The following is a 15,529-nucleotide window of genomic DNA, read 5'->3' on the forward strand; positions in this document are numbered from 1 at the left end:
GTGTAGTCAACCTGTGGTTGTCCAGATGTCAATGGACTACAATGCCCATGAGCCCCTGCCAGCATTTGCTGGCAGGGGCTCATGGGCATTGTAGTCCATGGACATCTGGACGACCACAGGTTGACTACCCCTGATGCAAAGGACCTCAGCCTAATATCCCAGAGAGCAGCTGCCACTCTGAGTAGACAGCACTGGCCTTGGTGGACTGGTGGTCTGATTCAGCGCAAGGGGGCTTCCTGTGCTTTGCAGCTCCTCACCTGGAAGCCCCTCCCACCCCACCAGCCATTAATATTATATCACTGAGGCTACGTCTACCCTGCCAAACAAACAGACTGCAAAGTGGTCTAACTGAGTTGAGACCCAGACTTGGACAGCCCAGGCTAGACCAGTCTCATTAGATCCCAGAAGCTAAGCAGGGGCAGCTCGGACAATTATTGGATGGGAGACCACCAAAGGATACCCGGGTCTCTGGGCACAGGCAGGCAATGGGGCCTCTGAACGTCTCTTGCTTTGAAATCCCTGCGAAGTCAGCTTTTAGTGTGGCGGGTACAGGTGGCTGCAAGTGCAGCAGTATCTTTGGGGCCTGCCTAGATGGTGCCGTGCCTCTTTTTATCCCACCTAGCAGTTTTGCAAGATCGATGGTGAGTAACTTGAGTCCGCTGCTAGAAAATGGGAATGAGGGATTGTACTGCTTAGCCCCTAGACAGACAGGGGGGTTGAAGCCTTCCCCACACTTCACCTGTGCTGGCTCCCGAAGGTTCAGGTAGGCAGCGAGGCGTGGTTTCTTCTCCAAATGCGGCCCCGCAGAAGCCTAAGAGGATGGGCTTGGAAGGCTCTTCCAGTTCCACCTTTCATGTTATCACAGTTTGCCTGCATTAATCCTGGATTTGCTGCCTGTTACATCGGCTCGCCCTTGACGAGGTGTTTGACAAGTGATCCTGAGCATTGAAGCCGGCTCTTGTGTTGGGATTTTATGACTCTCTTCTTGGCGGGCTTTCTAACAGAACGCAGGCCGCTTAACTCAAGCCAGTGGCAGGAAATAAAGATCGTGCTTTTCAAGGGTCATGCAAATGTGGGAAAGCCTCTTCCATCTGAGCTCTTCATGGCCGCGGCCTGAAAGCAAAGCGGTTATGAAAAGCAACGATTCGTGACTTTTTGTCGATTGCAGCTGAAGGGCGGTCCCTGCACTGCTGAATGAAGTCAGCAGAAGGGCCTCTGATCTCGGTTCAAAGCAGATCTTGAGGTTTTGCCTTTGCTTCTCCTATCCATGCTGCCGAGGGACCATGGTGGGCGGTACTGCCATGGATCAGTCGTTGGTCCCCTTTGCTCTGAAGGCTGCAGTGACGGTGCTGATGGACGCATGGAGCTGACTTCTGTGGTGTCTGTCAAGGTCAGTCTTCTCGGCCCTGACTGGCAGCTGCTTTCCGTGGTTTCAGGCAGAAGTCTTGCATATCACCTGCTACCTGATCCCCCCCGTCCCTTTAACTAGAGATGCCATTGACTGAATCTGGGACCTCCTGCTATCAGTGCTAGAGCTGGAATGATTTGGGGAAGAATGGAGGTTGTGCAAAAAACAAGGCAAAAGGGGAAAAAAGAGAATCTTCCTCTGCCAGTTGGTGGCTTAGGAGGAGTCTTCCCTCTGCCTCTGCTACCCCAGACCGCTTGCCCAGTTTGGCACTTTTCAGCGACATGAAATTGGTCTCCTGCTTCTTCTCATGACCTCAGTCTCTACGATGCGTTTGGGAGATGAGCTGTGGTGATTCAGTTTCACGGCTGGGCCTGCCGATTTGGTGAATGACGTGCCCAGGAAAGAACGCAGACTCCCCATTCAGTCAGTCTGGGAGAGAATGCCGATCCGGTTGTGTCTGCAAGGCACGGTTACAGTTGAGCGGCTGCTGCCTTGCAAGCAATTAATCACCTAAATTGCCACTTGCCACCACGGACACGCTGCCCTTTCCAAGTTTCTTCCCTGCTCTTGCTGAGTCAGCAGTCCCGTTCCCACGACTGGGGTGACTCATCCCTCAGCTTTCGCCGACAAAGACGATGCCCGTTTTATTTTATTTTGTTTGGTTGAGCTGCTCTAAACTTCTGCTTATCTTTGCTATGGTTTTCAATACCGCTGCGGTCATCCGGCAAGTCACAAGCTAGGAAATTCTGGCTGGTTTTCTTGATCTTGCGATTGGAGAATAGTTTTGAATTATGACTTCATTATTTAAAGACACATGTGTGGATCCCTGTGTGGATCCCAGCTCTTCTACCTGTGTCCCACCCACGGCTTCCCAAGATTTCTCCTGTGAGTTCCACCCTGGGCTAGGAAATCTGGGATTGTTACCTTGGCTGCTGAGGTTTGGAGCTTAATGAAGTTTATATCAAGGTTTGAGCTGGTTTGCTCAACTCAGGTCCTTTTTTGCAATTTAATTCCCTGGCAGGGTTGGCTTTTCCTTGCTGCAGAATTTTTAGTTTTCATTTGCAGGTAGCCTACAGAAATCCTGTGACTCATTTTATTTATAGGCCCCGGTGGAAATGGATAAAGGAAGGCCAGTAGCTTGTTGGCGAGGAGGGGGACATAATACGTGTTGTCAAAATGGTTGGGAACGAAGCTGCTTCAGACTCTTGTCTGCTTAGCTACCTCATAGGGTTGTTGTGAGGATAAAATGAAGGAGGAACAAACTGTGTTTTACTTCTTGAGCCTCTTGGAAAGAAGTGTGGCCTGAAGCTGAATGAAGTAAATAAGCATGTTTATTTAAGTGATGATATATAAACTCAAAAAAATATTTGGAGAAAATTCTTTGAGCCAGCAAGGTGTGTGTGCGTGTATGAAATGGCATCAAATTGCAGCCGTCAGATGGCGACCTGTCCTTTTCTTGTGTGTTTTTAGAGGACTATCCTAGTGGAACATGGCTGGGAGACGAAAACAATCCCGAGATGCGGGTGCGTTGCCCCATCACACCCGCAGACATGCTGCACATCAGCACCAACTGCCGCACCGCCGAGAAAATGGCGCTCACGTTGCTGGATTACCTCTTCCACCGGGAAATCCAAGCCATCTCCAACCTCTCTGGGCAGGGGAAGCACGGGAAGAAACAGCTAGATCCTCTCATGATTTACGGCATTCGCTGTGAGTATGCTTTCCCCACGCCGTTTGCCTCTCTTGCTATGAGCACATATTTTATGTTTAGCTCTTGGCCAGTCGAGAGGGTCAAGTGAAGTTAAATCTGTAGCGTGTGCAGATTAAAACCATTTCTCATGGCTCTCTTTTGGTATGCCTTGGTGCGTTCCTGCCAAGCGTTGCATTTAGTGCACGGTTTGAGAGGGCCTTTCTTCAGCTTGTGAAACATGGCTATTGTCTCCCAGAATTGCTCTGACGTCTGAGTCTTCGTAGCAGTCTCACTGGAAACCTGACTAAGTGCAAGCCCGCCTTCCTATTAACATAAGACTGAGCGGACAGTGTGCGCGTCTGAAGGACTGTCTCCTGCCACATGTCTCTCTGCACCATCTATGGTTGTTGGGCAGACGCCTGTTAATTATCCCGCTGCTCAGGGTGGCCCATTGGGCCAGAGCCCACGGCTTTTCTATCATGGCTCGCTGAAGAGGTGAGGGAAAACCCTCAGAAGGCGTTTAAAGGCATTCATTCCTGCTTGCCCAGGCTTCGAAGGGGGTTGTATTGGAAGGCATCTTTTAAGGGAGGTGGAGTTGGTGAGGAGAGAGATTTGGGCCTTGTTGTTTTATTACTGAGTTTTAAGCTAAAAATATTTTAAAACTATTATTGTAAGCTGCCTTGAATGACAAGGGAAGGCGGGATATAAATGTTTTAATAAATAAATCTGGCTTGTTGTCTTGCTCACACATGCATCTTGACCCTGTCTCCTCCCCTGCCTCTTTTTGCATGCAACATGGTGACAGGATCCTGGTTTAAAAGAAATTTGGTTGCCTGTGATATACGATGCAGGTGCCTGCCTTAACTGAAGCTAGTTCTCCGTAACCAAAAGCCCTCAGCCAACCTGAGTTAGTTGATAAGGATTCCGTCTTGAAGGGGAGAAACAACAGTGGTTAACCAGGGTGCTGGCATCCATGTGCTGCAGGAAATGAGTTTATTTTAAACCTGGTTCCCTGCATTGTGCTCCATTCAATGGCAGCAGCGAGGTGCTTAGGGGGTGAAAAGCTGAATCTGTGCATGTCAGCTTAACGTAATGTCAGAATGTGGCCCAGCTGCCTCTTGCGGTGCTGGGGACTGAATGTTTGCAAGACTCCAGTCTAAATGGAAGACTTCATGAACCTGGATCGGTTTTCCATTTTGCTGCAGTGGGAACAATCAGAAATTTGTGCCTGCACAGTGAATTTTCTGTCTGGAATTCCCCAAATCAGTGGAAATTACACTGGAACAATCTTCATCAGCCCCAAATGATCAGATTCCATTTTTTGCTGCTCTGCACAAAATTGGAAGCTGATTCATGTCTTTTTTTTTTTAACCTTCAGGCAGATGTTTTGTAAACTTCTATTTAAGGAAAGTTCCACAAGGACCAATTAACATCATAGTACACTTCAGGGTTCCCTTGAAGAGAGAATCCAAGCCCTGTTTCCAGTTTAGACTGTCACTCCGAATTCATGTAAGCGTTGCACCGGGAGAACATATCCAGGTGTAGCACACATTCCTGATGGAGAAGGTGATTGAAACAATAAAATCTCTCAGTAGTAATGACTGCATTTAGAAGCACAGATGTTGTGCAAGTATTTAGCATGACAACAGGCTGGATCTCTGTTTCTGATCGACTAGGAACAGGCAGTGGGAATGGCCTGGCTCCTTCGGCTGCTATTTTGTTTTCCATGTGCCTCGTTTCAAAGGTGAAATCTCTGCCACGTCTAAATGCGCAAGTTTTGTTGCCCCTCGTAAAAGGAGACCTCCACCCACCCAATAGAACTGACAAGCAGCTTAACCCAAAAGCTCTCCTGCAGGGGCTCATGGGAATTGTAGTCCATGAACATCTGGAGGACCACCGGTTGAATACCCCTGACTTAAGTCAGTCTGCCCTCGCTGTTCTCATCTGTCTTCTGAATTCGTATGCTTCTTAGCTTGGGAGAGGAGACCCAAGTGTCTGCTTGAAGAAGGGATTTGGCATCATGAGGAAAGGCTCCTCAGAATAACCGTCCAGACAGAAGCACTCGGTTTCTCCTGGGTTCCCTGTGAGGCAGTGCCCCGAGCAGCTGGACAAACTGTTTGCAGCCTGGTCTGCCCTGGTGGGTAGAGTGGCACTCTGTGGCCCTCTTTTCAGCTTGGGAGCGAAGCTGCCATCTTCAGGAGAGCCCGTGCCAGCCATGTCATCAGTGCCAGAGCCGCTTTCTGCCCGAGTCTCCTCTTTCAGCGTGTCAGTGGAAATTTCTTTTTTGTCCCTTTGCTCCTTCTGGGAAAAGAGCCCCCAACCAAATCTGTATTTAATAGACAGTATTTTGAAAAGTATACAGTACAGAGAAGCCACACTTTCCAAGTGGAGGGAAATGTGCTTATTAAAAATTCTTGATCTGCTGCATCAGCCTTCCCACAAAGCGTTTATCTATGGAGGTGTCCGTTTTCAGGGGGCTGCCTGCTGGAGGGGCGGCCGTGGTGGTAGAGCAAAGGTTTACTGGGCAGCCGATGACATCCAGGCCAAGAAGCGAGGGGGGGGGGTTTCTTGGGAGAAATCTGATATGAGCACTTCAGTGGTTACTGGTTGCATTGTGACTGAAAATATTATAGGCTTATGTTATTTGACATTAATAACTGCAAGCCTGTTCCATACTGGGATGTGGAAAGCCAGAGCTGCCCTCAAGTGGCCCTTCTCTTTAGGATGCCGCATTATAGTCGGGAAAGTGGGGTTTAAAGGCGGCTAGCGGGAAAGGGGCTTGGCCCAGAACTCTGCCTCATCCTGCAGACGTTAAAATGACTCACGAGGCCACATAGATGAACTGATGGCAGCTCTCATTTTTATCACTGTGCGGCGACTTCCTCACACCCCAAGCACTCAGGGAGCTCTGCACTTCAAGCCAGGCTGCTTCTGTAACAAGTCATTTTTTCTATTTGCACATGGTGCATGTAATTCAGAGATACAAATGCAAGAAGCTAGACCTTCCTAACTACCTGTGAAATTGGGTACATAGAATTTTTAAAAGCTGTGTGTGTGTGTGTGTGTGTGTGTGCGTGTGTGTGTGTGCCTGGCAGGGGAGCCAACAGCAGTTTGCCAAATTCCAAGGCAAGAGAGCCTTTCTCTTGGCTCGATAACTGCGGAGGGTGTTACTGTTCCCATTGCTGCGGAAGGACCCCCACCCTCTTCCAGACAAGCCGGGCAGCCTCCAGCATTATCTTAGAGCCGGATAAGCGTTGCTCCTCAGGAGATAACCAAGGAATTTTTCCACCAAGTATGCGAGGCAGGAATATCAGTCCAGGAAGCGGCGAGGCTTGCCTTTCCCTGGGGAGCGCAACTTCCACCAATGGGCTGACATTATGGTGATTCTATTGCCCAGATATCTCACCATGTTCCAAACATAGTTTCAGAGAGTAGCTGTGTTGATCTACCATAGAACGGTTGGATTCAAGTCCAGGAGCACCTTAGAGACCAAGAAGATTTTCCGGATATGAGCTTTTGCACATAAGGGCTTATAACCTGTAGGCCAAAAACTTCTTGTGGTGCCATGCCAGCCCACACACACACACACACACACACACAGTAATTTGATTACAAGATTTTGCTAATTTTTGGGCACGCTGAACAGCAGGGGGGCTGAAAAGTCCAAGTCGTACCTTCGGAAAACAGAGGCGCTTAAATGGACAGGCGTTTGCTGAATTGATGGTGCCGTTTGAGATGGTACATTGTTTATAAACCATATACCACAGGGTCGCGATGGGTCGGACACGACTTCACAACTAACAACAACAACATTGTTTATGTAAGTGTTGGTCTGAATCTGAGATGTCAAGGGACTGGCGGATGTAAGGAAGGATGTGTTGGGGTGCAGGAGAGGCAGTAGATAGTATGTTGGCAGCAGGAAATCATGCCTGGAATGGAAGAGCACCTAGGCTGGACGCAGCCACTTGGGGTGACTCAGTGGAAGGCCGCATGTTTTAGATGCTAACAGTGTGAGGTTTAGTCCCTTCAGTTTAGGGAGCTCGGGTGTTACCTGTTTGGGAATCCTTGAGAGCTGCTGCCAGAGAGAGAGTAGATCAGGGGTAGTCAAATTGCGGCCCTCCAGATGTCCATGGACTACAATTCCCAGGAGCCCTTGCCAGCATTCACTGAATTGTAGTCCATGGACATCTGGAGGGCCGCAGTTTGACTACCCCTGGAGTAGATGATGCAGAGCTAGATGAGCCCATAATCTGATTTAGCATAAGGCAGCTTTATACATATATTTCTGGCTCACCTCTTTTGGAGGCATTGCTCAGAGACAGTAGAAATGGACACCATATGCACAAAAAAAAGTTCAGAAAGTGAGTGTAAATTTTAAATCACATCTTTACATAATTTCTGCTAGTGTATTAGTAATAATAATCTGCATAGTGTGGCACAGAATGTAATAACCTGGCTTTCCAGTCTGTTGAATTCGCTATCAGTGTAATGCATCTGCTGCTGGATATGTTTCATCTGGAACCCATCAGTGCTGAAAGGAGCCCAGACAGACTGCTGCAGCTTAAAACACGGGTTACGCAACCCCATCGAAACAGAGCAAGGGAAATAAGCTTTTATGTTCTTCCTGTTAAGTTAAGAGAAAGTTCATCTACGGGTGCATGATTTGCAGGTACAAAACTCTTCAGGAAACAGTTGGCAAGTCAGGGGCAGATAATAATTTAAAAGATCAAATTTTTCAGAAAGAGGGGGAATCTTCTTGGTGGATCAAATTCTATAGTGCAGAGTTGTAAAACTGGCTGTATAGAAGAATGATGCCTGTTTTTAGGGCCAGGTTGCCCTGAAGCCATGGTAAGCATATAGGGTTGATGGGAGCAATTTACTGCTTTGTTGCCTTCAGAAGAAGGAACTGAGCAGTCTCTTATAGATGGAGCCACTTTGTAGACCCCCCTAGAACAGAAGGGGTGCCTGCATGTAACAAATGTTTTAAATCAGTAAGTGCCCTTCTCGTTTTCTGAGTTTCAGATTGGAGAGGCACCTTGGAACCCTCCCCAACCTCAGAGGGGGGGGGGTCACTCAGAAAGACCCGAGGGGGGGGGTTAAATGTCTCTCCAGCAGACCTCTCTGAGCCTGCAAAGAGCTTTAATCAGCTGAATCATGCCCAAATTGCTTTGAGCTTCTCTGATTTGGCTCACTTAAGCTGATGGGATGTGCGATTCAGCTCAGATAAGCCCCCCCCCTCCCAAATCAGCACTGCTTCGAGTATTTTCAGGCTTATCCCAGCCGAACCATCCATCCCCACTCAGGTCCTGTACGGTTTAATGGCCCATCATGCTGGTTAGCAAGAAAAGGAGGCCTGGGGCAGGATTCCAGAGCCGGCAGGGAGGGACCTCAGCTCAAAAATACGGTGTCAGTCTTAGTGTCTGCTTTGCCCTTGCAGTTTTTGATCTAACAGAAATTTGAATTAAATCCCAAACGTTTGTTGAACATTCCTCTCAACCAGAGTTTTGCTAATAAAAAGCTATTAATGTCCAGGCTGTAAATCTTACCGTTCGTATTGCTGCTATTAACGTGGAGAGTTCTGCCTATTCCCTCTCTTGCCACTAACATCCCTGTGCCAGGTGTGAAATCTGGAAACTTCTGGCTCAGGCAGCCAGAAGAGCTGGGTGTGCCTGTAATTTCTGAGCCCTGCCGCTCAAGAGCTGTGCGCGGAACACATGGATTCCAGCGGCAGAACCCAGAAACAAAAACTGTTCTCATGTTCAGCCCGCTGCCTCGTGTCAATCAAATGCTCACTAAGCACCCCGACCAACCTGCTGAGGAAATGTATATTTTGCTCACACCGTGTTGGGTTGAAACAGAACCACCTCCTTTGGAGGACCCAAGTGCATGACATTAAATCCGAGAGCCGAGGCAGGCTGATATTCAAAGCACTTAAAATAAATGTGGCCTTTTCGTTATTTCTGAAATGTAAAATGTAACCCTCATTAGCAACAGGGTTGGTCATCTTTGAGGAGGCTTGTTGCAGTTGCCAGCTGGCATTTCCGTATCAGAGACTTTGGTGCTAGTTCTGGGTTTGGGGGTGCCTCTTCTGCCTCTTCCCCCCCCCCCAATCTACCTGTGTGTATTCCCACCTGGCTGTGAGTCCTTCCCCTTCTCACAAGCCCTGCACCACTTCATGGCTTTTCCCCGCCAGCTGGGTCTGCCGCTTGCAACCGCTGTGGCCACCAGAAGTGCTGCCTCTGTGCAGCAGCCACACGTCCTTCCCCCTCCGTGCTTGGAGTCTGGAAGCATGCTGGAGCTCTTGCAAGCAAATGGAGAGGGAAAGGCACATGGACAGGTGGCAGGGGCGGAAAACAGCTGTTTTCTCCATCCGTTCCCTGTGCATTATCTTTATAGGTACAGGTAACTTCAGAAGTAGCTTAAGTGTTTGTGGATTGTAGCCTTACAGCATTCAGAAGAGAAAGGGCATAAAGAAATAAATGTAGGTCCAGAAGAAAAGACTTGGGGCTGCCAATCACCCAGGGGGAGGAGCCTGGAGTTTTTCTGCAAACATTCTCTCCCCTTTGCTGGAGCTGTCAGAGCCTGGCCACAGTTTCAAACAACTGTCCTTGTGAATCAGCTTCATCTTGCCATATGGGGGGGGGGGGGGCGGGGGGCGGCACTAGCACTCTTCCAGACTGGACGAGGCACAGATCCAGGTGGCCAAGGGACTGCAGCCTCGGGCCTGCCTCCCTAGCGATGAAGCCCCACAACACCCCCTGGGGATTATTTCAGCCGAATGTGCTTAGCATTTCCCTGCATGTTAATTTCCAATCGCACTTCTAAGGAGCACCATATGGGCTAGCATCTGCTTGCAGGCTTCATAGAAACTCATTAGAATTTGACTCTGCCCCCCCCCCCTCCACATTTTTTTAATGCTTCCATGTATGTATTTTGTTTGCTGTCTCTGGCTAGTTTGCAGTTTAATAACCTTAAAATAAAGGCAGCAATTTCAGGAAATAAAATAAATCCTTGGCAGTGCATTCTCTCTTCCCCGCCCTGCTCAATGTCCCCTATCATTTATGGATACTAAAGCAATGATTTTATCTTTCCGACTCTTTCCTACCCCCCCCCCCCACCACCCCTCGCCGGCTTGGGGAATCACAGCATTCCCCTTAATCATGCAGAATATGATACAAGAAACCACTCCATTCCAAGGAGACCCAGAGATGGAAAGAGCTTAGTGAAGGGCTGTCCCCAAGCATCTGCTGTTCTGTGTTGTCTCCAAGTTGGCCTTAAATGAGGTTGCCCTCATCGCTCCAAGGAGCAGCACGCAACGCAGGTAAAGCCCTTCACGACAGACTCAAGCATGCTCCGTTAATGTCAGCGGGTCTCGCGTAGGAGAATTCCCAGGGCTTCATGTCCAAGCCGTACCAAAGCGTATACAAATCAAAGAAGTTCTGCCAGATTCAATCTGCTTAGTGTCATGTGGATTTTCCACTGCATTCCCTCTTTGCATTTTTGTGCAGATTGCACCCCTGGACACAAAGCCAGGTGTCCATGTGACTGGTGCATGTGGCCGTATCCACGAAGCTGTGATTCCTGCTGTCTCTTTCTGTCCGACCCAGTAAATTGGAGCTGCTGGAAGTGGGCAGACATCTCTCCCCCTGGACCGCAGCTCAGACGCCTCTCTGTCTTGCTGCTTGGACAGTTCTTGCGTTGCTTTTACAGTGTCCTCACCCAGATACTGACCGCCTGCCCTTTGATGTTCAGTGAAATACCTGTCCAGCTAAGTGATGCAGTGTCTTTGGCGATCTTAATGCCGTTTTATCTTGAGAGGCACTGAGTGGTTGATGTCTGGTTCACGCCAGTAGCTCTTAAAAGCCCAGAGCCCCTCACGGCATTGCCTGGGCCCTGCCCCAAAAAGCATTTCTCCCCTCTTTGTCAACTGCCTCATATTTCAAGGCAATGCAGTCCAGGCGTACACAAGAAACGTGAGTGAGATATCTCATGGCCCTCACTGAGAACTTATAACATAAATAAAGCATAGGACATCCTGGTATTCCTGGTCCGATTGGACAATCAACAATGAAGATTTGGTTCAGTTTTGCTGCACTGTGGGTTTGTTCTTGTTTTGTGAGTGCAGCTTGATGGTGGGAGGGCCCTTAGAGTCTGGTTGCCTCGGCCGCAAGCCTGGTGGAAGAGCTCCCTTTTGCAGGCCCTGCGGAATTGTTTGTGGTCCGGCAGGGCCCTGATGTCGTCTGGGAGCTCATTCCACCCGGTGGGGGGCCAGGACTGAGAAAGCCAGATCAGTCCGTACCATATTAATTTTTATTTATTATTTTATTTATTTCCCACCACTCCCATAATATGGCTCGTGGTGGGTTACAATCATAAATATACATTAAAATCCTCCTAAAGCCATAATAAAATCCCTCTTAACCCCCCCCCTCCATATAATAGACCCTATCCAGGGGTGCCTGGTGACCTGGCTAGCCAGCAAAGGGCCCAGATCTAACCCTCCATGGCCTCAACCAAAGACCTCTGTCTGGAAGGCCCTGCAGACTTTGGCATCATGCTTGCCTGCCCTGCCTTCTCCTGCAGGTGGAAGGTGGGGCTCCCCGTTCTGTGGGGAGCTTTGACAGGAGGAAGGGTGCTTTTCTCGCCCTCTTCCTCTGTGGGAGGAGCTGATATGGAATGAGTAGGAGCTGAGCTTGGTTGCATTCTAGTCTCCGTGGAGCACACTGCCTGTGATCTTCTCCCATAGGGTTTAAAAGTCAGAAAGCCTTCCCTGCAATCATTTAATCCTTGTCATCGAGAGAGGAAAAACAGTCCTGCCTTGAATACGAGCTGTTCCCTTGCGTGAGAATTAATGCACAGGCTCATCTGGAAAAGGCATTGCACATTCAAGGGGCGTGATGAGTTCACGAACACTCGTAAATTGAATTCCAGACAGTTGCACTGCTCATTCCGTTTGGCCCCTCTCCCCCCCCCCTCTGGCATTCTGAAAGGGTTAAACCATCAAGAACCAGAGAGTGCCATTGTTGGCGAAATGTAAATAGATTCAGGCAGCCACGGCGTTTCTGGCATGCCGGTGTGCTTTCCAAACCCACAAGCTCCTTTGGAAGGGGAGAAATTTTCGTTGTTGATTCCGAAGTTAGTTTTTCTTGGCGGCACACGGGGCGGCTTTGGCCATCCAGCTGCAGTTCTGTGATGCTGTGGAAAAGGGCTTATGTAACGGGTTGTCTCAAGAAGGTTTTTACCTTTTTAATATATATATATATTTGTGTAGAAAGAGAGCACGAGAGAAAGAAGGGGGTACAAATGAGCAGGGGGTGGAAATATCTCCGTTTTCCCCCATCAACAAATTCTGATGTGCTGAAATTAAATTATCCTGATTTCTTTGAAAAAGCATGAAGCAGGGTTTTATTATTATTGTTAATTTATTGCTCCAGGATGCAAGGCCAGAAAACAATGCCTAAATTGCTGCCAACGCAGTCTCAGGACCAGAGTAGGTCCTGCTTGCTTTTGGCAGCAGGTGATCCTCATTCAAATTCAGTTCCAAGTGGCGGATGGCCCTGTGTGAAAGCAGCAGGACAATGGCTTCCCTCCCTGGCATAGAGCAAAGCGTGTGACAAAGACGTGGTCAGATGCGCTAGTCGCCACAGCTTCATGTATCACTTGACCCTCAGTTCTGCAATTTTGAGCTGGTGATTGTAAGGCTGCCGCCAGGCCATGTATTGAGACAACGTTGACTCAAGATGCGCACGAAGCAGGCTTGACCCCTGCATTATATGATTCTCTTGTGGACTCACTTCTTGTGCAGTGAAGGAATTGTGGCCAGAGACTGTTTTTTGCCTGCATCCTGGTTTGGAGTGGGGAGGGACTGACTGCTTTATCCGTGCAACTGCATTGATATCGTTCAGGAAGGAAAGAGCTGCACACACAAGTCCGACGACACACCTCGTTCATGCCTCTTGCTTGAACATTGGCTGAAAGTGATGTCTGAATGCAGCTTTTCTCCAGTGGCCAGAGATCCTATACAGATCTCTCTTGATTCTTCCCTAAAGGTTATCTGATGATACCGTGCAGACCTTTCCCCACTGCCCTGTCCACGTGATTGTCCACAATACTGCCGTGCATTGTGTCAGTACTGGGGTAGTGGCAGGGATTTCCTAACTAGAACCTTTTGTTCCTGCAAAGGTTTCTCCTTTATGCCTCTCTGCTCTTGGATAGCCATGGAAAGTCTGAGGGATGTCTCAAATATCTTTGCTTTTTAAAAAAAAACCATTTCTGCACTTGTGGAATTCTTGATCTCCCCCCACCCCTCCTTTCTCCTGAAATAGCAGTTGTGCAAATTTAATATGAAGTAAGAGTGGTGGCCGGGAACATTCGTGCTGACGTTTTACACGTGCTTATTCTGCCGGTTTTGCCACAGCGTCCCCTTCCTTTCATCTTGATCCACAAGCACATACCCTGCTGGAGAAGCAGAGAGGAGCCAAGCTGAACCTGCAGCTGTGTGTGTGTACCAGCTCCAAACATACTCGTTTATCTTGTTTGTGTAGCGCATTTGACTTTGCCCAATTTGACTGTAGTCATGCAGTTACTAGTGGTGGATGGGAGTCCAATTGCACACTCCCGTGAATTTGATAGAGTTGGACGTGAGTAAGGGTTGGGATAATTGCCCACACCCAGTGGACAATGATATCTGTGCCAGAAATTGAACTTGATGGATCCCTGCAGTGTAGGTGGGGAGCTCTGGGCAGATAAGGTACATAACAAGAGTACTGATTCTTCAGCACTCTTGCTTTCTGGAGGCTGGCTCACCGAAGCAGATTGCTGAGAGGATTTACGAGTCCTTCCCCCACGGCAGTTGCACAGCTGAGAAGCATAAATTCATTGTGTGTTGAAGTTCTCCCTTTTCTGCTTTTTGCTGCCTGGACATCCCTTCTAGCATCCTTAGCTAGATGTTCCCATTTGCGGTGACATCTGGAATCTCTCTGTGGCTTCGTTAAAAATTCTGGTTTCTTCTATTTACGCTGATCATTGGGAAGGTAGATATTTTTATCCCCCAAGCACTGCAGCTGGAGGACTCCCCGGCACAATCTTCCTGCAGGAATGGCCAGACTAGCATTCCTCCGGCCCCTTTCCCCCTCCTGCAGAGCTTGGTTCATAAGCGACTTTTGCTGTGTTCTCATCATGTTGTGGGTGTTTGTGGGGCCACAGGGTTGATCTGCCACAGGGGTAGTCAAACTGTGGCCCTCCAGATGTCCATGGACTACAATTCCCAGAAGCCCCTGCCAGCATTTGCTGGCAGGGGCTTCTGGGAATTGTAGTCCATGGACATCTGGAGGGCCGCAGTTTGACTACCCCTGATCTGGCAGATGTCCCCAAATGATACTGCAGCTAATCATGCCCTCTGGTTCAGAAGTAGCCACGCAAGAGGTGGAGTGGTGAAATGTTGCTTGAGAGTGGGATATCCATGCATCATTCTCTCCTCCCTCCCCCACCACAATGATCAAGAATTATCTGGAAAAATATATATTTTAAAACCGATTCCTAGCTCTGGCACCAGAAATCCATTCCTGGTGCGAATCATGGCAGTTGGGCACTGTAGTTCCCACACCCATAGACTGCGTGTTTGAGTCTGCTGACCTGCCTGTGGTGCATCGGATGGGTCCAATTGAGCATATGGCCTCCTACAATTACTAGTAAGAAGCTGGGCCACTTCTTGCGGGTTCTGTGACATGACTTTTTCATTAAAATAGCTTGATGGGTTTTCACTGGGAACTCCTGAAATGCTGACTATGCCTAATGCATTAGTTTTCCATTTATTTTTGACCATGTTCTCCTGGAAGCGCAACCACGGATTCCTACCACATTTGAACAGACTTGTACATGTGCTGTGGCTGCCTGGCTTTTAAACCCACCCTGCATTTAAGCCGTTGTCCGGCTTTGTGGCACTTGCCACAAAAATCCCGGCGAGGAACTCCACAGGGGGATTGTCACTTTTGCGGAGACTGTAGGTTTTAAACTGCGAGCTATCCACCCTTTCCTTTGCTTTGCAGGCCACCTTTTTTATAAGTTTGGAATCACAGAATCGGACTGGTACCGGATCAAGCAGAGCATAGACTCCAAGTGCCGAACGGCGTGGCGGAGAAAACAGCGAGGCCAGAGTCTAGCGGTGAAAAGCTTTTCAAGGCGCACTCCTTCCTCATCGTCATATAGCGGCTCAGGTAAAGGGCATCTTCCCCGGCTCCACGTAATCAAAACTTTTGGGCTTGTGAGGTAGGCTAGGTAGAGAATGTCTCCCAGCAAACTTCCATGTCAGAGTGGGGATTTAAGCCTGGGTTCCCAGTTGTGAGTCCCAACAGTTTAACCACCACACCATGCTGGCTCTCCTGGTGAAATGGCTCTTTTCACCTCCATGTCCTCTATGCAGGGCTGCTCTC

At 48.8% G+C, this 15,529-nt stretch overlaps 1 protein-coding gene across 3 annotated transcripts in view; it reads left to right on the top strand.

Moving 5' to 3' along the window:
- The window catches only part of BANP (BTG3 associated nuclear protein), a 120,885-nt gene that overhangs the window by 43,510 nt on the left and 61,846 nt on the right, over positions 1–15,529 (top strand). For all 3 annotated transcript variants that reach the window (XM_077310010.1, XM_077310009.1, XM_077310008.1), the window contains 2 exons: positions 2,879–3,118; positions 15,146–15,313. In XM_077310010.1, coding sequence (XP_077166125.1) covers positions 2,879–3,118; positions 15,146–15,313 — 408 coding nt within the window. The remainder of the gene's footprint in view (positions 1–2,878; positions 3,119–15,145; positions 15,314–15,529) is intronic.

Source organism: Paroedura picta, chromosome 14 (genome assembly GCF_049243985.1).
Source record: "Paroedura picta isolate Pp20150507F chromosome 14, Ppicta_v3.0, whole genome shotgun sequence".
Lineage (NCBI taxonomy): Eukaryota > Metazoa > Chordata > Lepidosauria > Squamata > Gekkonidae > Paroedura > Paroedura picta.